Source organism: Pteropus medius, unplaced genomic scaffold (genome assembly GCF_902729225.1).
Source record: "Pteropus medius unplaced genomic scaffold, Ma_sr-lr_union100, whole genome shotgun sequence".
Lineage (NCBI taxonomy): Eukaryota > Metazoa > Chordata > Mammalia > Chiroptera > Pteropodidae > Pteropus > Pteropus medius.
The window spans coordinates 3,974,364-3,989,517 of record NW_024353517.1 but is presented as its reverse complement, the minus strand read 5'-3'; the positions used below and the strand labels follow the sequence as shown (position 1 = coordinate 3,989,517).

Sequence of the window (15,154 nt, the reverse complement as noted above, 5' to 3'; positions counted from 1 at the left end):
AATGGCAGAGAGAAAAAGGATTGCTATTCTGAAGAGTCATCTGCTATGGCCTGAGGAATACTAGGAAGAAATAAGAGCCTTCTTCCCTCTGAAGAATGCTCCTTGCCTCTTAGTTCACAAATCTGAGGATGGAGAATCAGCAACAAGCAAGGTAGATTCCTCTCTACTGAAGTATGAGCCAAGAAGAATGTGTAATTTTGTTTAATCCTTCCTTAGCAAGATATGCCAGTTTATAATCTAGACAGATGTCTCTTCTCTTAGCCAGCCCCTGACAGTGGGATGACAGTTAGAATGGAGGGAATGGAATATCTTCAGAAACACTTCCTGATGAGACCATCTTATCACAACAACCAAGTGTCAGGATATACCATATGACTTTGCAAAACCCCCAGCTCTATGGGAACCCCATTGTGTTTTCCCACTAAGGAAAATGTTGAAAATTTTAAAGCTCAAGATGGTGAGCTCTTACTTTGAAGCAAATATGACAAGGTCTACCCCTAAATGAAAGATGGTTATGGTCTAAGCAAATACAATAGGAGAACAGGTGGGAGGAACAATTACTACCGGACAATTCACTTTTTTTCTTCTCTTTCCACCTTGCCTGTAAATCTCTCTAATTCTCTCCACTGTGCTTCCCCCAATCAAAACATAGACAAAGTAGCACATGTTTTGGCCGGTTTATTGTGGGAGTATCCGTAGCTCTGTCCCAAGACTGTACATCCCTTAAGTCTCACAAGGCTGTCTGATTTTCCCTTCGTACCTTAACTATACCCAAGAGAGGGCTCTGCCTGAAGTCTTTGTGTATTAGCAGTAGAAAGGACAGTGACCAGAGCAAACTGTCACTTACCATCTCTGGTTGATTTTTATAGAACTCTTCCCTTGATCCAGACACAGAAACAAGCAGGCCTTTCTCCTGCTCTGACCAGGAGGTTCAGAAACCAGTTGGCAGTTCATCCAGAGTAGCCATGACGTCTAAGAAATGAATGAGTTTTTCTCTAAGTTCGTAGCAAGAACAGTTGGTAAAATATTTCCATCTCTGATCATCTGAATAACAAGTACTGAAAACAGAAGTCTGGGGAATGCTGAGAGCTTGGGCCTCTCAGCCCCCCATAATATAGCTGTTTTACATGACCATTTCAAGTACAGAATATTGAACAATCTCTTTGCTTCATGGTTCAGGATGAAGAACAAGCTATGGTACTTTGAATTTGGCACCTCGGAGACCTTCGCGGCCACCTGCAAGAAACTCCATGACCACATAGAGTTGGAGGTAGGTTCCCAAGTAAAGAGAAGGCTTCCTGGACCTTCTGCTCCTGGACTGTCACACCCACTCTCAGGATACGTCCCCTTAGTTCCTTAAGAGGTGATCCAGACTGTGGTTCATTTATTGTACCTCTATCCTGTTCCCAAAAACCTCGGCAGCCTTACTCAGTGGAGGCTCCAGTTGCTGCACCAGCCTTTCCTGGCCTGTCCAGGGAGTCTTTAGGGCTCTGGGACCTAGAGGCCCAAAGGATCTAGGGCCACAGTTTATTCTCACCCTCAGTCCTCTCCTCACTGCAGACTTGCAATTCCTCCTTTTTATAGAGGAAAAGATTTAGTTACCACCAGCACAGTGAGAGGAGCTACTGCTGGGGTAGAGGCAATGTCTCAGCCTGGTAAAAGTCTGGGAACTGGTGGCCAGAGGGCAGCAAGGGTAAGAAGTATGGGAGTTAAGGCCAGAGGTGACCAGACATCCCCCAGCTCAACCGCCTCAGCTTTCATAGCTGCTTCAAGGAGATGACTGCTAGGCACCTAAGGTTGGCTTTGGAGGCATGCAACCTATACAGTCTCTCAGAAGGGCCCTCAGTTTAATGCTTTTCTGTCATCGTCTTGAAATTCTTGATAATTTTTTTTTTTTTTACAAAGGACTCCGCATTTTCATTTTGAACTGGACCCTTCAAATTATGTAGCTGATTCTGTTGGCGCATTCGTGTTTTACTAACTCCTCCAGCACTTATAGCAGCCTACCTTAGACAATTTGCATATCAGCTTCCCTTCCCTGGTTGAGAAGCTGCCCACCTCCAGCCCCCTCACCCCGCTTCTGCTACGTTGCTCTGGTGAAGTCCCCTCACAGATATGAGACGGTCTCCTTGGTCTCTGGCCACCTGAAAACCCAAACGTCTGTGCACACCAGCTCCATCTCTGCTCTCTAGGACCTCAGGCCATTGGTTCCCTTGCCCACAGTCTCAGCTACCAACCCCACCTTCCCGTGGGAGTCAGGCCTGTATTCTTGTGTTCACTTGAGAAAAACAAGTAAAGGGGGCAGCCAGAGTTCAGCCACGATGGGCTCCTGCTGGCCCACCGGCTTTGTCCCTAAGCCTGCATTAGCAGTCAAGTGGGGCCTGGGCATCCCTAAGAGGAGGAGCATTTGGCCTGAAGCAGTGTGGGAAAGCCCCACCACTCCCTGCCGGAAGGGAGCCTGCGCTCACAGGGAGTTTTCACAAACAAAACACAAAGCCGGAGATTCTGTGCTTCTACTGGACTCATCTGCCTGCCTCCCCGTTGGTTGCTGGGTTACCAACCCCAGGGTGGGAGGAGCCAATCCAGCTAATCCCCTGAACTTTTCGCCAGCTCAGTCAGAGGGCAGAGAGGTCCAGGAGCATCTGAGAGTGTCCCCAGGTGGTACCACCTACACCTGGGAGAGGCTGAAGAGCCAGCTATCCTCTGTCGATATGTAAAATCCATTGCCTGGGAGCTGCAGAGAAGGAAAAGAAGGCTGGGCTGGAGACTGAGCACGGCCAACAGAGATATGTGTGCATTTTTCCTGTTGACATGACCGGCTGGTAGGGTCTCTTTAAATATACCCCAAGTGAGGGACAGCCCTGGCCTAATGACTGCCAGCTGCAGGCACACAGCGACTGCTTGTTCTCCTTGCAGCTGGCCTTGAAATTGTGCCCAGAATAGAGCAGCTTCATCCCCCTGCCTCTGCGGTCTGCCCTCCTGGCTCCCAGCTCCAGGCTCCAGGCCAGCCTTACTGATGGCCCTCTCTGGGTCCAAGACACAATGGCTCTTCCTCAAGAACATAGCAGGCCGGTGGCCTGGTTGCTAAAGACGCTGATGGTTTCTGCAGGGGGTGGGTTGTTCACACTGTGCGATGTTGGGGGCTCTGGGGAACACTTCCTGTTTTCCTTATCTCTCCATAATGAGTCTTTTTAGTACTTATTCATGAGGGTAAAGGAGGGGGTGTCATTTGACAGGTGGCTCCTGACAGCCTACAGGATTGGGACAGGCACCATTTTTGCATCCAGAGAGCAGTGGATGGATGGTCCTGTGCCTTGTGATCCAGAGGGGGAACAGAGAGACAGAGGGGGTGAGGCATGTGAGTAGCATGGGTTAGGAGGCTGTAGAGCACTGCAGGTAGATGTGAGGGCATCGGGGGCCTCAGGAAGAGCAGGAAGAGAAGCTATGTTAAGTGACCTTCTAAATGTGGCCACGTCACACAACAGCTCAAGCCTGTGAGGACTAGCACACTCATCAGTTCAAGACCAACCATCCTGAGAATAACTCCAGACTACTACACATCATTGTTTCTAAAACTCTACAGCAGCCTCTATTCCATAGTCACATGACAAACCTGTGAGCTAAGTAAGCCAGCTATTATTATCCCCATTTCATGGAAAAGCAAGCTGAGGCACAGAGGTTTAGAAGGGTAAACAGAAGGGAGAGGAAAAAGAAAAAGGTAAAAAGAAAAAGTCACATTCTTTGACTGCCTACCGTAGTATGTCTTCATTTGACACAATAATCCAGTGAGGCAAGTACTATTACATTTTTTAAATGAAGAAACTGAAGCCCAGATACATTCAGTAACTTAACCAAGATTTCATTGCTGGAAGTTGGTGAGAGAGAAGATTCTAGGCCTCCTGGAATGAGTTTAGCTTAGAAGCCAATAAATAGAGATGTACCTAACAAGTGATAGAAACTCAGTGGATTCAGCACGGATGCACTGTTTCTTCCTCCTTTATTGAATGTGAGACCACTTGGTTCCCTCTCAGCTGAGGCAGCTGGGCAGATCTGCTGAGAAATGCTTTCAAACAGAAGACAGAGTCCTCCTGCTCATTTGAGGAAGGACTAGGTTCAGTATGGGCAGTAGGTGAGAGTCAGAGAGGAAAACTGCCTTAAAGTTTACAAAAGGTTGTCCCACACAGCGTCCCATTTTATTCTGATCTACAGACCATGCAGGGCAAATATTAATGTCCTTACTTTATGAGTGAGGAAACTGAGGCTGAGAGGTTCAACAACTTGAGATAGCACAAAAAGGTAAAGAGTTCAGAAAAATAGTAAAGTCTATTTAGTTTCCGTGTGTGTGTGTGTGTGTGTGTGTGTGTGAGACCCACTGGTAAAATTTGAATGGTGAAACTTAAAGCTAAAAGGAGATTATGCAAGGAAGATCTCCATTAAAAGCCTCTCACATGGAATCCAGCCTGTTTCTCTGAGGCTAGTGGCTTGTTGAGAAGGACTAGGAGACTTAGTCCCTGCTCTGAAATGAAGCTTACAGCCCAGCTGACAGAACACACAAGAATTAATATAGTAGTCACTTAACTAGTGCTAAGGAAACTGGATCCAGGGGTTCTGGGGAGCCACATGAGCCAGATAACTCTGGACACTGTTTGGAGTCTCAGAGGCTCAGACAGGGAAGAAGGTGACTCTACATCTACTGCTCACCTGCAGAAAGACACTCAGCAAAGGCTGGCACAGTGAGAGGAGCCTGGCCCAGACACACAAGACATAGGGGTTAGCCCTGTTCTGCAGTTAGGTTAAGTAACTTGCTGAACTGTGTGTGTGGCCTCAGTGTTCTCATCCATATAATGGGCAAAAGAGAGCTTTGCCTACTTCCCAAGGCTATTTATTTAGATTAAAGTTTTCAGGGTTTTTATTTTTAAGTAACTGGCAATGGTGCTAAGCACCTCCCAGAATCTGCAAAGCAGCTAAAAGTGGCAGGTATCATAATCACCTTTCCAAAGAAGGGGATAGAAGCTGAGAGAAAGCAAGACACTCACCTGAGGTCCACAGCCCATGAGTGGTCAGGGCAGGATTCAAATACAGATTTGCCCAAAACCTGGGAGTTTCAGGGCAGTACTGGTACTTCAATCTAGACAGAAATTCTAACAGGTATGGGGTATATCTGATCTGCTTTTATTCACATACTTTTATTTATTTTAACATTTCAGCTAACATTAAAGGCAGGCATGAGATTTTTACATTCATCAAAAAGAACATAAAAAAATATTGCAAATGCTTGCCCTAAATGCTTCCTTCACCAGAACACAGAGGAAGGCCTGTGAAAGCTAGTGCTATTCCTGGAAAATAGGTGCTCAGTAAATTGTGATCGGCTCTAATTAAGAAGCCACCAAGTCACCCACATGACTCTCATCATATGTGGTCTAAGGCTGTCTCTCATGGTCTCTCAGAGCCCCTGACTTCTCTTCCCTTTCGAAGCCACCCTTGATGTTCATTCTAATCTGACTTCACCTGAATAAACAGGTGGGGGATGGAGTGAGGGAGGGGCACAGTGAGTCACCTCCCCACCCCACGCCCAGAATAGCCTTGCAAAGGTTTTCAGACATGATCGTAGTCAGGTGGAGCAAACCAGGCAGGCTTCAACTCGAGCACTTACTTTACATGCTGTGGAAATTTTTCATTTTACTGGCTAAAAATAAAAACTTCCAAAATTCCTTGATATTTTATCTCCTTTAAAACAATGTTCACAAGGGAAGGCGAGCCAGCTCCAGTAATATGAACCTCTGCATGGGGAAAAGTAAGTCCAAATTTGGAAGCTGCTCAAAAAAATCTGTTATCAAGTATATTTTAGGAATCTCTGCACATCAGTTCCCCTCTTTCAACGAGGATTTAAAAAATACTACAAAATCTTGAGAACAGTATATCAAATACTCCCATTTCCCCCTCTTAGAATTGATATTCGTCTATATTGTTTTATTCCTTTCAAGCATTTTTCAAACGAAGAAATAAATTACAGATAGAACCGAGTTTCCCCACGGTCCTTTTGCAACTTGCCTTTTTCATTCATCATAACATTCTTGAGCTCTCTCCGTCTTGATGTTGATAGGGCTAGTTTGTTATTTTTAACTGCTCTGTAGTGCTCCATGAATACTCCACCATGATAAGGAAGAAGAGCAGAAACGAGAACTCTCAGACATGGCTGGTGGGAACATAAGTGGTAAACCACTTTGTTTGGCAATATACACTGAACTGAAAATACCTTTGTGGACAGTGTGACCCAGCTGGTTCTTCACAACCTAAACCTAGAGAGTTTGCTGCACTTCAGTGAACTCACAAGAGGATGGGCACAGAGGCACAGTGCAGCATTTTTTATTACAACAAAATTGAACCAACCCAAATAACTGTGTTATTCTAACATTTTAATAAGACAGGGTGAGTGAAAGTCCTTAATGCCACTGAATTATACACTTTAAAGTAGTTAATGTTGTGTTATATGAATTTTATCTTGATTTTTAGGAAATTTAATTTTACAAAAGAGAGTGCCCTGGGCACAGTGCTAGGGATATTTAATCCATATCATGATATGGGCCCTGTCTAATAGAATCGTGAATTCTAAAACTAACATATAGCACAGCCATGTGCACATAAAGGAGCTTAATAATGAATCTGATTACTTTCAGATCGGGCAGATACCTTTAGCTATTCCTATCCAATCAAGTGCCATTATTTCTCAAAAGAGAGAAATCAAGGACTTTACAGGTTAAGTATCTTGACCAAGTTCACCCAGCCAATAAGTAGTGGAAGAAAACCCATGACTCTCCAGCTTCAGTTGAGGGCATTGTCTTATTCTGCCTCGGTATCCACCTGCAATATTGCACTCTTAAATTGAGAGGACAAGATCTTCAAGTACCTTGGCTTCCTCTGGCATCACCGAAACCTTCTCAGGTTGGGCAGGTAGAGGCTTTCAGAAGCTGGAGTCATGAAGGTGGGAGCTGGCCAGACACTCAGCCCATCAGCCCAGCCACAGTGATCCCGAGGGAGATGAAATGAAAACCTGTTCGTGAGGAAAGGAAAGCTGAAAAGAGCATTGGAAGGGATTTTGAGTTCTTGGAAAATAAAAAGTGGTAACCTGATGATGCATCAAACACTGGAGTAAAAAGAGGGCTGGAATGGGCCTTAGAGAAACATCCTGCTTTTAGTCTATTCTCCTCCTCAGTTAAGTCTAGAGGCGCCATCGTTCCAGCGTCACCTTCATGGTGAGACCACCCAAGGCAGCTCTTGCTACTTCTGGTTTCTTCTTCTTGCCCATCCTGCAGTTCTCTCTGCTCTAGATGCCCCTACCTCAGTTTCTTCTTGCTTCTTCCTGTGTCTGCTAAACTCTTTTCTTGATTATGAAGGTAATCCAAATCCATGATAGGCTATCCATTTTAAACTACAGAGGGGCAAAATGGAAAAGTAACCCACAACATCTCCAACAGGGATTGGCACTGTTATAATGTTGGCCTTGTTTCAATCCTGTAATAATATTAGTCCTTGTTTCTTTAAAATCAAGTCTCTGGAAGGTCTCTGTGAGTCTTAAATCTTATCCATTTTTAAACACAGCTCCATCCTCCATATCTTTCTACCTCTTTCAGCCATGCATTGACTACAAGTTTCCCTCACTGATCCTTAAAATCATTCAGCCTACTTGTTTCTGTCAATTTTCTCTTGTAAAATCCCATTGTTTGCTTGCAGTTTCTGACACATAACTTTATCTCTCTCTTAAATGACCTTCTTTTTTATTTCTTTCAAATTTGTACCCCGTATTTCACTTCAAACCCTCATTTATCCATATGCTTTTATTTTCTTTTTCTTTTCCATTTCCTTTGTCCTTTGTGAATTGCTTTGATTTTCTTTGTCTTCAGACTCCTGACTATACATACTTTGTATCTTCCAAGGACTTTGGAATAACTTTTATGGATGAATTTTCATGCCTCCATTTTCACAAAGCAGTGGGGAGATACACAGCCCAGTGGATAGAAAAGGCCCAAGGAAGTCTCAGAAGATAGAGGTTGGGGTCACATAACTCAGTATGTTGGCTTAGAAGGCACCCCCACAAAAGGTTCCTGGCAGATCTCCAGGTAACCTCTGCTCCAGCAAGCTTAACTTTGCTACTGCCAAGGTCCCTTAGTGAAAGAATAACTTTCCTCAAGGAAATGCATCTTTTAAGTAATAATGAATTATAGGGCCTTGTCAGTGGGAAATGTTTTATTTCTCTTAGACTTTTTAGAATATTGGAAAGAACTCATGGTCTTCATCTCCATACTCAGGAGATTCAGGGACCTTGGGGAAGAAAACCATTTCAATCCTTTTCTGCTTCTACAACTGCGTTATGAAACAGACAAAGGATGTTATATACAAATTTTATTGGCTTTGGTAGACAGATCTTTATCTATTTTAGTCAGTGAGATCCTAAACTTGCTGATCCTAGTCTTCTATAGAAAAGGAATTAAGACTCTTTTAGGAAGGGCACATAATCTAACGGGTTGGATAAATAACCACTGTGCACACACACATACATGTCACATCTCAAGTCCCTTGAGATCAACAAATTAATAACAACAGCAGCCACTTATGGGATGCTTACCTTGCAACAAGTTCTGTCCTGGCACTTTCAGACAATACCTTATCTAATTCCTCATAACAACTCTACTAGGTGTATATTATTCCCATTATTTATACAAGGAAACTGAGGCTCTGAAGGATAAATAAGTACGCCAAGATTAGATGAGTTTCAAGCCCATGTGGCCCTCACAATGCCACAACATTCCCTATAAGAGATGGCCTCTGCATTACACTTCCACTTTCCACCTAATGCATGTGTCTGTTGATTTGGTAGTGGGGTTCCCATTGGGGACTTGGCATATCTATTAGGCAGTCAGCTGCCTGAAGCAGGCCCTCTATCTTATTCGTTCTGTATCCCCAGGCCTAGCTCAGTGCCTGAAATGAAGTAATTGTTCTATATTGATTGTAAAATTGAAACAAAGTGTGAAAAGCTCCATAATTAGTGTGGAAATTACCTCTTGACCAGCCTCAAGTAGGACCTTTTTGTTGGAAGCCACCAAAATTAAATGCACTCACCTTGCTCCATTTGTAACACAAAGGGAGAGATGGCTGAGCCTTTTGCCTGGCACTCAGACCTTCTAACACTGTGGTGAGTGGAAAGACCTCCCACACCCATCCCTGAGCCCGTTGCTGGGAACTATGAAAGTAGCAGAGGGTCTGGGACAACTGTGAACTCAGGACAGGAAATGCCAGCGTTCTCCCACCTCTTTCCCACCAAAAAGAGTTAAGACAATGAGTGGGCATTATTTATACAAGGCAGCAAGGGTGCCAAGCAGCTATGGGGTCGGAGGAAATGACCCTGAAAGGCAGAAGAAAGTGTCTCCCTCTCTCATGGCCCAGAAACCTACCTTCCCCTGAGCCCTGCCAGTCTCTATGGCCATCAGCCCTGCTCTATCCGCAAGAAAGTCTGACCCCTCTGAAAGCCCTATCCACCCCAAGTTGGCCTGAGCTCCCCAGGCAGACAGCAAAGCCTGTTAATCTGCATCCAGAGCAAAAATGCCTCAACACACCAGGTTTCTTTAACTTGGGGAGGGTGGAGCAGCAGTGGATAGGAAATGGCTTTGCCCTCTGTCCAACTCTGAGGCAACCCACCACCATGAGCTCTGAGAAACAGCAGTTTTGTTTTGGAAACTGGCATCCAGTGCAGCCTTGCTCCTGGAAATGAATTTGGTTCCCCCCAGCTGCAATGTTCTACTTCCAGCCTCCCTGCCAACACCCCCTTCCAGCTGCTCCTCTCAAAGGCACCATTGTGCCCGCCTGGCACAGCAACAAAGGAGGGCTGAAGAGGAAGAAAACATTTTCTGCCCATGGGATGTTCTTAAACAGGTTGTGTGTACATGGCTTCAATGTTACATTCCTTGAACCCACACAAACCCGCCAAAACTCCATCATCTCTGTCACAGATGGCAGCCACTGTCCAGTCTCACTGGCCCACCATAGCTCACTGTCAGAGAACATAGAGCAAGCAGCTGAGTGGGCAAGGCTGGTGGGAGGGGAGTCAGATAACACTTTTTCAGAACAGCACTCTAGCCTGCCAAAGCAAGGCTGACTATAGACTTCAAATCTCTGAACTGTTCAGATATAGATTTCCCTTAACTGTGATAAGAGGACCACTTCTTTCAGACTTGGGTTAACCTTTTTTTTTTTTTCTTTAAGGCAGGTTAGTTTAATTTTAATTAAACTGAATTAAACTGAATTAACTCCACAGATTATTTCTGGCACATTCTGCTAAGTGTGCATCTAGCCTCCTCCCAAATACTCCAAGGATAGGAAGCTCACTACTTTTCCAGAAGCCTGTTCCATGTGGGAACAGCTCTGACTTTCAGAAAGCTCTTCCCAATGTTAACAAAGATATAGGTCTCATTCATCACCATATCCTTCCCTTGTCAGCACTTAGCACAATGCTTAGAACAGAATAGGTGCAAAGGTGTTTGTAGGATATACAAATCGATGAATTCCCCATCCTGAATTCCCCATCCATTGGGCCTATTGCGGCCCTCTGGGGGCACTCAGAACATGCCTTCTTGCTCCTTTACATGACTGCCCTTCATAGGGCTTAAAATCTATCTTCCATGTTGTCTCCCATTGGTCTTCACTGAGCTAAACATCCCCAGTTCTTTATATGACTTGAGGTACAGATCCATAACCATCCTGGCCACACTTCTCTTGATAGACTCCATATTTTTCCAATGTCCTCTTTAAAATGAAGAAGCAAATCTCTTGTACCTATAATACTCCAAAAGCGGTCTCACTGGTAACAGCGCACAAGATTGACAAGCTTCAGGTACATTCTCTACAAGTTGGACTGTCTCCTTGATCTTGTTTATATCTCATGCGGGAAACCTGCAGGTTCACGAAGCCTACCGTAAACCTGGATAAATTTGGAAAAGAAAGACCTTCTTGAGTTTCACTGAGTCAATATTTCTTCATCTGCGAAAATGAGGACATAAATACCAACATTGTAGGGCTGTAAGGATAAAAATAGATGAAGTCTTAGTTCATAATAGTTACTCAATAAATAATATATATCAATGTTACCATATAGCATATGTGTGTATTAGTACTTGTATTTAACTGCCCACAACAGACATTAGCTCCTAAAATGATATAAAACAGCCCCTCTGAATGCAGGGGAAGCCACTGTCCAAAATTTACCTCCATGCCAGTCCATTTTTTTTTTAAATCATACTGGACTGTCTTTCCAATAATGCTTTCACTACTCATCGACACCACTCAATTTATTGCCTTTTCTTCCCTCGAGATACACATCAGATTATTGACACTAAAACACCCTCTCTAGTTCTTCTCTAGGGAAAATAGATGTCACTGTTTGCCCTGGCTGCTTTTCTTTCACTCCCAATAAATTTCTCTACTCTGGCCATAGGCCCTATAGATATGCAGATATCTACTTCCCTCTCAGTGGTGTGCTGGAGCCAGCTTAGTTGCTGGCGCATCTCTGCTTTCAGAGATGTCACATTGGTAGCTTGAAACTGGCCATAGTGGGAGTGTTTATACCAGGGAACACCATGATCAGAGCTGCTGCCTCTGCTGCCGAGGCTCCTCCTCCTCCTTTCCTGGAGATCCTGCTGGTAAGCATACAGCAGCACACCACTGCCTCTAGCAATGAACCTGCTGTGAGCACCTTGAGGACAGGGATTATCTCCCATTTCTGTTCCATCCCCAGGGTCTAGCAGAGTAAGTAGGTTCTTATCATCCTTAATGGATGAATGGATGCTTTTGTGTTCTGTCTCTTAAGGTCTCTCTCATATAAAATGCACCCATGTACCCTATTCTTGTTACCAGCTGTCGAGATATAGATTTCCCTTAACTGTGATAAGAGGACCACTTCTTTCAGACTTGGGTTAACCTTCTATATCTCTCCCTAACCTGGACATTCAGTCCACTTTATTCAGTCAATGTATTCATCCTGGGAAGTTGTGGGGATTCATCTGGAAGGAACAAAACCTTCTAACATTTCTTTAAAGAACACCTTGGTTTCCATTTTGGGATTTCTCCACATTCTTTCAATTAACAAATAGTTGATTTGTTGCCCTGATATGGGTAAGACATGCCAGAAACTACGGAGAACAAGAGCAATATAACATATGGGTCCTACCCTCTAGGAGGTTAAAGTCTCCTAGACTTTATGCATAATACATGGCAGAATATATATTCCCTGTAAGAGACAAAAGCAAAGCAATGAAAATTTAGAGAAGGGGAAGATCAGTTTCTAGCTAGAACCCTGGGAAAAACTTCATAGAGCAGATTGCTTTTGAGCTGGAAGAGTAGCATTTTAATAGACATAAAAGAGCTGATGAGCAGTTTAAGCAGTGAGTACAGCAGAAACAAAAGCAAGCAGGCCCAACTCTGTAGCCTGTATGCACACCAATTTGGGTTACCATGACTAGCCTTTCCTAGAACCCAGTTAACCCTCTTTCCAAACCATAGGGGACTTTGGACCAATGCCAGCCTTCCCCCCACAGTGTAATTTACATTCTAATCTGCTAGGCCAGTTCACAGAGAACATAGCCTCCCCATCACCAAAGCAGAAATGCTCCCACTATAAATGAGCACTAACACCTCATCCTTAACTGGGCCCTACAAGACCCTAGAGCTGTACAGCATGGTATATTGGTGCTTTCCCTTTGTCTATTGGCTGTCAGCATCCTGGTCCCTCAAAAAAAGGGGTGTGTGTGTGTGTGATCTTGGTCAGGTCTTTATGTCAGCTCTCTCTCTGCCCTTGAGTGCGTATCTGAGGCTTTGACGTGGAACCCCAGCATCAGGGAGGCCACCCTCACCTTCTGCCCATCTCCTGTTCAGCCCATCAAAACCCTTATTCAAGTGTGTCCAGATGTCCTCCACCTCTTCCTCTGCCCCCTCTCTTCCTCTTCACTATAACTGAAATATTGTTTTCCCTAGACATTCCCCAGCACTTCCCTACTTTCCTCTTCAAAAGATACCCACCCCCATTCTCACTCACTAGGAAATGAAAAGACTCCATTCTCATCCTTAGACAAATGTCATCTTCTGCATCTTCTCTTCTATTCCATCTACTTCCCCTCTGAGGTATTCCCAACTTCCTCTTCCTTCTATGCATTCATACAACAAGTGTTCATTGAGTATCTTCTCTGCCTCAAACATCCATGAAAAACCTTTTCCTTAATCATATTATTCTATTAGATCCTATCTTCTCCCTCCAGCCCCATTTGCCACCCAACTACATGGCAATTCTGACTCTGTTCCCTCACTACCACTCCTATGTACCCTAGAGTCCCTAGTTAAGCCCTAGCTCTTGCAAGAGATAGCCGTGTCATGTAGGAAGGTCACTTACCAACTCTAGGTCTCATTGTTCTCATTTTGGTAATTAGAGATTACCAAATCTAATGTTCCATCTGGGTTTTTGTGCTCTGGCCTTCATCCAGCTGCCAAAAAAATTCCTCTCTACAAAATCACTCATGACCTCCTGGTTGCCAATCCAAATGACCAAATGTCTAATTCCAGATCTGCTACTCTGATTACCTGTTTGACACTGGGCCATTTCTTTCACCTCTTTAATCTCCATTTTTCTCATCTATAAAATGAGGTGATTGGACTGAATGACTTTTCAAGAATCTTCGGGTCTTTGATTCTATGAGAACACAGATACAGAGAAGAGAGAAAGAGAAAGCTCCTTTTTAGAGAGTAGACAGGGAGGAATTTATGGAGAAAATGGCATTTGTAGAGATTTGGAAGAAAAGCACAGAAAAGGTGCTAGGGTGTCCTCAAGGGGACTATATTAATGGATCTAGACAAGGCTCATCCTCCAGTGATTAAGATCTCTATAATGGAAGATTCGGGTTGACAAAACTTGAACCCAATAACCAATCTGAACATCACAAAAAAAAAAAAAGAGAGAGAGAGAGACAAACAATGTGCCTCCTAATGAGATCCAATAGAAAATATACAATCCCACAGATAAAATATTCTTGCCAAAAGGCACTCCAAATCTCATCAAGCCTCTAGATCTAAAAGTAATAGATCTATGTCTTCTATTTTCAATTTCAATTTATTGAAAATAGAAGACATAGACTGCAAATATGTTTAAAAGACACCTTAGAGATGCAGTCAGCAAAATCCAGGATCTGGGAAATGCTACAGCCTTACTTCTCAAAGTGTGGTCCATCACACACACAACATCAGTGTCACCAGGCAACATGTAGAAATGCAGAGTCTCAGGCCCCACCTCAGACCTTCTGAATCAGAATATGCATTTTAATAATCCTGCAGGGATTTGTAAGCACATTAAAGTTTGAGAAGCACTGCTGTACAGGACAGATGATTCATTTCCTTCAATAAACATTAAAAGACAAGGGGGGGAAGAATGGGGAATTTATAGATCAAAAGAAACCATGAAATGTATCAACCAAATTTAATCTGTAGACCGACCTTTCAGAAAAACCAATTATTTTAAAAAATGAGACCAGCGAGGAAATTTGAACAATTACTGGATATTTCTTGATATTAAAGAATTGTTACTTTTAAGAGTGATAATTGTATTGAGGTAAGTCTTTTTTTAAGAGTCTTATTTAAAGATACATACAGAAGTATTTATAGATTAAATGATAGAGTATCAGGGATTTGCTATAAAATAGTTCAGTATGGAGGTGGGGAAATGAACTGGGGTAGAGTTAAAACAAGATTAGCTGTGGGTTGCTAATTGCTGAAGCTGAGATTTTGGGTACTGTGGGATTTATTATTCTTTCTACTTTCCTATATATTTGGAAATAATAAAAAGATTTTAAAAAGAAAGACCAAGAAAGAGTCATCAAAGATGGGAGGGACAAATCAAGACAGCATGGTGGCAAGGAACCCAAGAAAGAAAATTTCAAGCTGAAAGGGGACAAATACACCTTAGATCTGCCCTGATTTAGAGAGCAGGCACAGCCCAGTCGCAAGAGTATGAAACAAACAACCTGCGTTCCAAACCAGAAAAAATCGACATAATCCGTGGCACCGTGAATCGAGGTTAGAAAGGAGAATTTCCTAGTTGCTAAAAACTGAAACAGGTCATCAA

At 43.5% G+C, this 15,154-nt stretch overlaps 1 protein-coding gene across 9 annotated transcripts in view; it reads left to right on the top strand.

Moving 5' to 3' along the window:
• The window catches only part of DGKG (diacylglycerol kinase gamma), a 189,093-nt gene that overhangs the window by 124,819 nt on the left and 49,120 nt on the right, over window positions 1-15,154 (top strand). For all 9 annotated transcript variants that reach the window (XR_005650210.1, XM_039850497.1, XM_039850498.1 and 6 more), the window contains one exon: window positions 1,180-1,270. Coding sequence is in view for 8 of the 9 variants with exons in the window: in XM_039850497.1 (XP_039706431.1) it covers window positions 1,180-1,270 (91 nt within the window). In the remaining variant the exon portion in view is untranslated. The remainder of the gene's footprint in view (window positions 1-1,179; window positions 1,271-15,154) is intronic.